Below are 10,331 nucleotides of genomic sequence, written 5' to 3' on the forward strand. Positions count from 1 at the left end.
AAAAAAAAAAAAAAAAAAAAAAAGGAACACACAATGAGTCTGTGTTTTCTGGGTCTATGGTTTTTCATGGAATTTCAACCCCGAGCCCACTTATCCAGCCTTCAAATGATTTACAATTGTTACAGTATTTAATTCCTTATATTAAAATTCTTTTCTGTCTAATTCATTCTTTATCTCTTGATAAATCTCTGACTGATATAGTGAACTAGAGCAAGTGAAGAAGATTCTCTAACCCACTCATGGACCATGAATTGAAACAAATTATGCATAAATACCTTCTTTTGCAAAAGGCTAGGCAATAAAAAAAAAGCAATACATCAAGTTCTCCCATTCCCACTTTTACCCAATTTTCATTTATTCACTTAAAAAAGCTTATTTGATGTGTATGTTTCTGCTCCCCATTGTTTGCATATATTTATATGCATATTATATGTTTATACAAATATATACACATATACACACATATATGTCTATTTTACATAAACAAGACCATATTATATAAATATTTGCACACTGCATTCTTTTTATTTTATATGTTATTCTGGAGATAATTTCATCACTATAAATGGCTCAATTGTTTATAACACTTAAATAGTATTTCATAGTGTGGATACACTGGAGTTTATTTAAAAACTACATTTGCCTTAGTGTAGATTCCAACAGAAAGCAGTACAATGAAATTATAAAAATTTGAGGAAGTTTACCTGTATGAGGACAGAAGGGGGAGCATCAGATATTAAAATGTTGCCTCTAGATATACTGAGAATTTTAGGCACAGCAGAGATATTGGGATGTTATGCAGCCAATTTCTCTTATTGACTATAAATTCATTTTTAATTAAATGTCAAAGGTTGTGATTAGTCGAAATTAATTCAGATGGATACAATAGTTCAAGTATAGAGAGTTAAAATGCTAGAAATCTCATTGAAAATAGAGCATTTTCAGTTGCACAGTAGAAAGATAAAAAATTCTTTAAGGATGGAATACATTTCACAAGAGGGATGCTACTAAGCATGAAACTTTTGCACAATAAGGATAAATAAAAAGAAAATACCTTGAGATTCTTTCTGTGGTATATTTTACCAAAACTAAATAAAACAAGTGGGGCAATAGAGAGATTAGATAAAATATTGTATAGACATTAACATTTTAATCTAGAGACTATAAAATATGAGCTAACATATAAGTAGAAGAAATGTCTGAATATAAGTGTATAATTACTGCTAAGTAGAATATTTTACCAGAATGTTTTACAATGTAGATGCAGGACAAGAAAGAATATGTAAGACACGATTTATCTACCATTTGCAACAACATAAATTGGTGTTCCATAAACTGGCCCTATGGAGGGCTCCAAGGGCCAGACTTTTAAGAATTACTTGGAAAACTGTTTTGGGGGCTTAAGTTCTTTCTATTACAGTGATACAGAAACTGGTGATACTTACATGAAAAATAGGACCCATCAATTTGCAGGGACCACACCATTTTGCTGAAAATTCCACCACTACAAGTTTGTGCCCAGCAGCTTTCAAAAATGCTGTCAACTCATTCTGAAACATAACACCAATGAAAAAATGTGTATAATCACCGAATCTCATAAAGGCTTACAGAGAATAAAATGATGGGGTACATTAAAAAAATCCCTTAACCAGTGGTGTCCTACCCCATTGTTCTGCAGCTGACCCAACCTTTCCTAAATGTGTCAGACATGTTTCTCTTTGTGATTATGCATAAAAGATGATAAAATCTACAAAAATTACAAGTCTACTCACGAAGCATGTTGAAGATGGAGGTTGATAATGTGTCTACCTCTGGGTTGAAACAGATTTCTCAGGGAAAAATGAGAGTTGAAAAGTGAAAGTGGAATGTCATTCATGATGGATAGTGACATTTGATTTTTAAATGGCTTTAACAATGGCAAATAAAGCATTAATAGTGAAATTAAAAGGAGAAGAACTAATTTAACACCTTGAGTCATATTTTAAATTTTGTTTTTGGATATGATCATTATTAAAGCTATAGTCAAAAATATACATTAAAGATTTAGTCTGTTCTTTGCTATCTTAAGTAAAATTTCTCCTGTCTATATCATCTAAGTAAGATTTTCCTTTCAGACCACTACATATTTATTTGCTTGCTTTATAGGCAGTGGCTGTTTCCCACACTGGCTATTTCATGGCTGGTTTATCTCTGTGTTTCTTTTCCTTTTTTTTTTTTTTTTTATATCGGGGATCCAACTCAGGTCCTTGTGCTTGCAAGGCAGGTGGTGGCAGCACCATTGAGCTAAATCCCCAGCCCTATCTCAGCGTTTCTAAAGATACCGCCCATGGCTGGTAACCTCCTAACTGGTAAGTGTTAAATACTCTTAGAGCGTTTACTGGTTTATTGTAGTGTGCTCTCTTCAAGATTTATCTTTTTTCCTTTACTCAGATGAATTATTTATGCTTGATACTCTGCCTTATAATCGCTATAATTATCCCATGTAGCATTACTCTCATCTCCATTTCACAAATGAGAAAACTAAAGGTCATTAACTTTTCTCATAGTCAGCCAGGTGGTAAGTGGTCTAGTTGGGGTTGTTAGCCTAGGTAGCCTGACTCCAAGTCCATTTCTTTACTTATTGCACAAATTTACCTCCTGAGTTCATAGTAATAGTAACTCACTCTCCCTCTCACTGTTCTTAATAGTATCTTGTGTTTATCCCTGGGTTAATCATCAAGATGAGAGATGTGATCGTTTATTAAGAAGCACCTATCAGCTGGGGATTTAGCTCAGCGGTTCGGTGGCCTGCCTTGCAAGCGCAATGGACCCGAGTTCAATCCCCGGTACCCAATGAAAAGCACCTATCCTCAAAAGCAATGGGGTTAACTCCACATGAATGGCATGCCTGCTTTATAGAAGGGGACAATTAACTCTGTTGAGTTTTAAGCAGGTGAGTCTGATGACTCAAAGAAGGCACACATTTCAATATTAAATTTCCTCTAGGACAAGCGATTAACTTCTCAAAGAGCCAAGTCTCCATTTCTCACTTGCTTCTGAAGTTATAAGATAGATGCCATTTTTATAGTTCTCAACAACTTTTACTTCCCAGTAATGATTTGCATGTGAATGGACCTAGGCGGATCCAGGAAATGGATTTGGCTAAAATCTGAAGGGGATAATCCTAGAGTATAGGTCTTGATTCAACAGACACTGAGTGAGGCCTCTATGAGGCCAGGCAATGGACACAATGCTAGGGCACAACTGTCATTAATGCTGTTCTTTATAAATGAAGAGAGCAGTTTTAGAAAGGTTTAATTTTTAAACTAAAACTAGTAAGTATAGGGATGGTCAAAATATATGGTGAAAGTTTAGGTAAAAAACAACTTAAATTCAGCACCCATTCATGATAAAAACCCTTCAAAAATTGGAATAGATGGTCTATGCCTCAACTTAATAAAGTCTCTCTATGAAAAACCAACAGCCAACATCATATCAAATAGCCAAAAACTGAAAACCTTCATGTTAAAATCAGGAACAAGACAAGGATGCCCACTATCACCACTCCTCTTTGGTATAGTTCTGGAAATATTAGCCACAGCAATTAGACAAGAGAAAGAAATTAAAGCAATAAAGATAGGAAAAGAAGAAGTTAAACTGTCATTATTTGCTGATGATATGATACTCTACATTGAAGATCCAAAAAATTCCACCAAAAGACTTCTAGACTTAATTGACACTTAGCAGAGTAACCGGATACAATGTCTACGCTGAAAAATCAATAGCCTTCTTGTACATAAATAATGGACTCACTGAGAGAGAAATTAGGGAAATAATTACTTTCACAATAGCATCCAAAAAAATGAAGTATCTAGGAATCAATCTAATGAAATAAGCAAAATACCTTTACAATGAAAACTACACCTCTCTGAAAAAAGAGATCGAAGAGGATATAAGAAAATGGAAAGATATCCTCTGCTTCTGGGTAGGAAGAATCAACATAGTGAAAATGGCCATACTACCAAAACTGATATACAGATTCAATGCAATGCCAATTAAAATTCCAACACTACATTTCATAGAACTAGAAAAAAGAATCCAAAAATTCATTTGGAACCATAAGAGACCTAGAATGGCAAAAGCCATCCTAGGCAACAGATGGCAGTGGGTATAACAATTCCCAATCTGAAACTATACTACGAAGCCACTGTGATAAAACAGCATGGTACTGGCAAAGAAATAGACCCAAGGATCAGTGGAACAGACTGGAAAATACAAAAACAACTCCATATATACTCAGCTACCTCATCTTTGACAAAAGAGCCAATCATCCTCACTAGAGACAAGATAGTCTCTTTAATAAATGGTATTGGAAAAACTGGATTTCAACCTGCCAAAGATTAAAACTAGACCCTTATCTTTCACCATGCACTAAGCTAAAATCCAAGTGGATTAAAGATCTAAATATTAAAAAAGAAACACTAAACTTGCTGGAAGATAAGTTAGGCAGAACTCTTGAAGATATTGGCATAGGAAAAGATTTTATGAACAAGTCCTCAGTATCATGGGAACTAGCAGAAAGAATCAACAACTGGGATCTCATCTTATTAAATAGCTTCTGCACTGAAAAAGAAACTATCAACAGAACTAAAAGACAACCTACAATGTGGGAAAATATTTTTACCAGCTGCTCCTCAGACAAAGGATTCTTATCTAGAATATATAAAGAATTTAAAACAATCAGTCCCCCCCAAATATAAAGAGACGATTCAAAAACGGGCATCTGAAATGAACAGACATTTCTCAGGCAAAGAAGTAAAAGAATCAAATAAACATACGAAAAAATGTTCCACATCTCTGGTCATTCAAGAGATGCAGATGAAAATAACACTGAGATTTCACCTCATCCCATGAAGAACGGCTGCTATCAAGAAATCACCCAATAGCAAATGTTGGCGCAGTTGTGGGGAGAAAGGAACCCTTCTCCATTGTTGTTGGGAGTGCAGACTGGTGCAACCACTATGGAAATTAATATGGAGATACCTCAAAGATCTGGGATTAGAGGTTCCATTTGACCCAGCCATCCCTCTCCTGGGTATCTTTCCAAAAGAATTAAAAGAATCATATCACAGTGATATATGCACACCTATGTTTATAGTGGCACAGTTTGTAACAGCTAAAACTCGGAAACAGCCCATTTACCCATCAGTTGGAGACTGGATAATGAAGATGTGGTTTTTCTATAAAATGGAATACTACTCAGCCATAAAGAATGAGAAAGTAGATTCATTCATAGGGAAATGGATACATATTGAGGATATACTCTTAAGTGAAATAAATAAGTCACACATGTGTAAATACCGAATAGTTTCTCTGGTGTGAAAAACTATAATGGTACATAAGATCCTAATGAGATAATTGACAATGTGAAATAGGAAGAAAGGGGCTAAAGGTGTAGGGAAAGTGGGAGGGGTAGGGGAAGGGTAATAAGGGAAAAGAGAAAAATAAGAGAAAATGAAAAAAGTGTTTGTAAATGGGGAGGGGAGGAGGGGTGAAGGGAGGGCAGGGACAAGGGGAAAAAATGAGACCTAAGGCCTGTCATGTAGAGGTGCAAGAGCCTAATGATGAATGTAACTGTACTGTATACCTAGAATGTACCAACAAACTCGAGAGAGAAAAAAACAATTTATTACAGTAAAAGACACATTGCCATTCATCCCCCTCAAAGGACTCCCCTAGTTTCAGAAATACTTTTCCCATCATTCTTCACACTTTCTGAAGCTGTTTGCAAAGTCCTCTTTTGTGACTGCCTTTGATTTTGGATAAAATGTATGGTGAAATGCTGTGGCTGAGCGCCATCCAACAGAAAGCCAGGCTTGTAAAAACATTACGGTGAGTCCTCACCCACCTTATTCACTGCATCTGACACGGTGTGACTTCCGGCTCTTCCCCAAAGTCAAAACGACTATGAAATGTTGTCGTTTTGAATTGATTCATGACATCGAGGCAGCCACAACAGCTCAACTGGAAATGTTCATGAAAGACGACTTCCAGAACTACTTCAGAAAGTGACAAAGATGATAGGATAATTATGTTAGAAGTGAGGGGGGCTGTTTTCAGAGGGATTAATAGCAGTGTATCTTTTACTGTAACATATTTTTTAAAAATTTAAACACTTTATTTAAATTCTGTTTAAATTTAGATATTGGCTTTAAAATTTAACTTCACTGTACATTTTGATCAGACCTCACAACCATGAGAAAAAGACATTGGCCCGTAGGAAAGGACCCGAGGGAGGAAAATGTTTCTCAGAGGAGTAATGCCTTCCTTGGTCATCCCATGAGATGCCCGGACAGTTTAAGAAAGAAGTGCCTCAAACATTAGAAACATTAAAAACGTTTTCTGGTATCAAATGCTTTCTTTTAAAGTAGTTAGTTAATATTGTTTTTGTGACCTTATGTATGGCCACATTTGAGAAAAATGTTCAAAGTCCAAGTCAGGGCCAGAGGATGTGAAATTTGAACGCTGTGCCCTTCCAGGCCCCTCCCAGCCCTTGACCTCTCCAGTGAGGCCCCGCATTTGTTGTCTGGACTCTAATGCCCACTCCAACACTTAAACGAGTTAGGCCCTAACGTCTCTGTTTTAGAAGCAATTTTCTTCTTTATAAAGAAAGAATGATCTATACCTAAGATACAAATTTAGATGTGTTGTGACAGTAACACTGGGTAATGGCTTTATAAAAGTCAACCTAAGGAACTGTCACTACTACTGAGACCATTTTTTCATAGGCACATCTGAATTTTCTGCTTTCTTTCCTAGGATAAAAGGAACAATGCAGACCCTCTGACTTTCATAGAATTTCCCAGGTACAACTAAGATAGAATCTATGGAATCAGATTCAGGACAGGCTATGTTAGAAGATGACCTAGACCCTTAGAACAAGAAATGAGAATTAAAAAGGGGAAAAAAAATCCTTTGATCCATTTGTCCCTTGGCTATCTCTGTAGATAGCGCCATATCCCCAGGAACAATATGAAGAGCAAGAATTAAAAGGCTCACCCTTGCTACAGAGCAATAAAGGAATACTGAGTGGAGGAAATAATGTTTAAAATGTATTAAATCTATTCTCAAGGTGTCCACTCTTGAAATAGTCCATGAAGCCAAATGAATACTTGCCGGGTCTTTAATAACCTGAACCATGATTTACACCTGGGAATTGCTGACGAAACTCTCCTGTTGATTCAGGTGGATCACTGTAGCTATCTCTTATTAATTATAGGATCCTAAGGGTGACTTCTCTGTGACATCATCGAGTACATCATTACAGAACTTGGAACTCTGGTAGACTTGGGATCTAATTCCACTTTTTCACTAGTCAGTCAGCTTATGGTTAGCCAAGAATCTGGAAATTGGGGGCCTTATATGCAGAATCAATAATGTGCACGGCTCATTTTGTCTTTTACCACTGATTTTTATACATTTCTCTTTCTTCCCCAATCCTTACTGCTAATCACCAAATGAGAAGTAACCATGATAATTAATATTAAAAATTAATAACGGACAAAAGATGGTTTTATTTAGAATTTCGAAGGACCTATTTTGCTCCTCAGAAAAACCCTAAAGCCTTAATCTAATAGTGTCTCCTGTACATTCATGTTATGAGCCATAGATTCCCTGAACTTTGTTATTTTTTTGTTCTACCTATTTAGAAGGTAAAGAAACTTCACTTTTATGTACAGAACCAAGGGTTGACAAATCTTCAGTAACAGATCAGATAATATTTTAGGCTTTATGAACCATATGCAGTTTTTGTCACATATTCTTTGTTTTTACAATCTTTAAAAATATAAAAAAGCATTCTTGGCTAGCAGACCATATGAAAACAGCAACAGTTTGCCAAACCCTACAATTGGTGATTTGTCATTGTTTGAGATTTAATGTTAGAAAAAAGAAACCAAACAAACATGACCATGACCAATGTTTTCCAATCTTCAGAGCAATAAGAACAATAACAACAACACACAAAAAAATGCAAGAAATGTGAGATTCTGTAACAAAATAAAACCCAGCACAATCCTTCTTTTGAGTTTTCTACTCTTTTAGCCGTGGGCTGTTAATCCTGTATTAATGATAACTGTTGGGTAGATAGAGAAGTTGCTGGCCCTCAAGGGGACACGTGCTCTTTCCACTTGACTCTTGTTCCCACCATCTTCTATTGCTTTGAGAACTCAGTGTGGAGTTCTCCAATGGCCAGACACCATTTCTGCTGTGGGGGTGCAGCTACTTCTCTTCTACAAAATGAAAAATATGTAGAATATTTCTGATGTCTTTGTTCTTTGAGATTTTTTTTTTTTTTTTTTTTTTTGTTTTTTTTTTTTTTTTTTTTTTTTTTGGTCCCGGGGATTAAACTCTGGACCTTGTGCTTGCAAGGCAGGTGGTGGTAACACTGAGCTAAATCCTTGGCCCTTCTAATGTCTCTGTTCATTGTCTGTTTTTTTAAAAAAAAGTTTTCTTAGTTCCCATAATGCTTTACTTATTTATATTTTTTTCTGGCCCCTATTTTTGTTTGAGTTTCAGATCCTTGATTTTGATACCTCTGCCATCCTAGCAAGGAATTTTATTCGTTATTACATAGTGAAGATCTTATTCTCATGTGCTTCTCCTTTCCTCTTATTTTAATTTAGGAAGAAAAGGTGGATATTCACATGTATTGAACACCTTTCAAGCCAGATTTTTTTTTTAGCCAAAGCATGATTGATGTTGTGGACCTATAATTCTTTGCTATGAGTGACAGTCTTTTGCACTGTAGGATAGTCAGCAACATCCCTGACCTCTATGTGCTGGATGTTAGTAGCACTCTTAAGAGATGATGGCTATACAAGTCTGCTGGGGAGCAAATCCACTCACAGTTGAGAACTACTTCAAAGGGTGGGCTTGGTTCTAGGTATTATTTCCACATATGTGATCTGCTGTGTACTCAGTTAAAGTGACGGGGTCCTCTCCCCTCTACAGATGAGATGGGCAAGATGCAGCAAATTTAGGTCCATTATGCTACCTAGCATTCATTTAGAAGTCCAGATTAGGTTACCTGTCACATAGGGAGGGGCACAGGGTCAGCTAACCTACCTAGGTCTATTCATGTTTTGTTTTTGTTTTACTTTCAACACTTGGAATTGAATTTAGGGCCATTTTACCACTGAGCTACGTCTCCAGGTCTTTTAAATATTTCTTTTGTGACAGGGTCCCACTAAGTCACTAAGTTTCCCAGACTGGGCTCAAACTTGCAATCCTCCAGCCTCAGCCAGCTCTTCGGAAGCTGTTTAGCACTGGATGAACTAAAGTCAGAATTATTTCCCTTTTTTTCCCCCTCCTTACACTAGGAAGATATATGCCATTTTCACTCTCTGTTTTCTTATAGGACTCTGCAGCTGGAGAGAAGATAGTTCAAAATTAGCTCTCAGACACAGCTACTAAAACAATAAACTTCTGCTACGACCCTTGGATTCCAAAAATTGAGAAAGTCTGGGCCAGTACTTGTGCCCTTCAGTGTGCTAGGGCTTGTAGACTTTTCCCTGGAATTTGCTGCTAGAATACTTACTTAGCCTGAGAGATGTGAGAGTCCAAGCTGATGGCTCCTAGAAGCTTGTTTATCCTCAGTGAGCATTAAAGACTATTAAAAATCCAGAAAATGACTAGATTTACCACAACTGATACACACACAGACACACACACAGACACACACACACACACACACACACATACACACATGTTAATGTTTAGCAGAATGGGTGTTTAGTGAGTGAGTGAGGTAAGTTCTTAGATCTAGAAAAATGTTCCTTATTAAGTATTTTCTAGAAAAGAGAAATTCAGGATTTCTCTGTGCAGCTGACTGGCTCCTTTGTTTCTCTGACATGTGCTCTCACACGTTTTCCTAGACTCCTTTCTGACCTCACTGTTGGAAGCATGAAGTTCCAAAAATGTTTGGGTGTAGTGTCTCTCTCCCTCTCTCTCTCTCTCTCTCTCTCTCTCTCTCTCTCTCTCTGAAATCAGGACTGCAGTTTTTGTTTGTTTTAACAATTTATCCAGAGTAGAATCCTGAGGATGGGGTGGGGATCTTAAATCTACAAAAATTAGAGTATAAGTGTGGGAATAAAAGGAGTAAAGAGAGAAAGGAAAGACAGAAGAGGCAAAGGAAGAAGAGCAAAAGAAAATGTGAAAAAAGTAAAAGGATATAAAAATAAATGCAAAAAAAGAGGACAAGAAGCAAATGGTATACAAAGATAGGACTTTCATTATATAGATGTGAAGAGTAAATTCTTTTCAGTGCTCCAAAACCCTCCTCCAAAACCTTC

The 10,331-nt window shown here is 36.5% G+C and overlaps 1 protein-coding gene across 4 annotated transcripts in view; it reads right to left on the reverse strand.

The window, feature by feature from the left end:
* The window catches only part of Txndc8 (thioredoxin domain containing 8), a 30,600-nt gene extending 23,352 nt beyond the window's left edge, over positions 1 to 7,248 (reverse strand). For 3 of the 4 annotated variants that reach the window (XM_010639309.1, XM_010639311.1, XM_010639312.1), the window contains exons 1-2: positions 7,156 to 7,248; positions 1,446 to 1,550 (exon numbers count right to left, since the gene is read on the reverse strand). In XM_010639309.1, the coding sequence (XP_010637611.1) occupies positions 1,446 to 1,550; positions 7,156 to 7,179 (129 nt within the window). In that variant the 5' untranslated portion in view covers positions 7,180 to 7,248. The remainder of the gene's footprint in view (positions 1 to 1,445; positions 1,551 to 7,155) is intronic. The other variant, XM_010639310.2, reaches the window with a different exon arrangement.
* Positions 7,249 to 10,331: the final 3,083 nt, after the last annotated feature.

This window comes from Fukomys damarensis, unplaced genomic scaffold, assembly GCF_012274545.1.
Source record: "Fukomys damarensis isolate Sample0158 unplaced genomic scaffold, DMR_v1.0_HiC HiC_scaffold_36, whole genome shotgun sequence".
NCBI classification, from domain to species: Eukaryota; Metazoa; Chordata; class Mammalia; order Rodentia; family Bathyergidae; genus Fukomys; species Fukomys damarensis.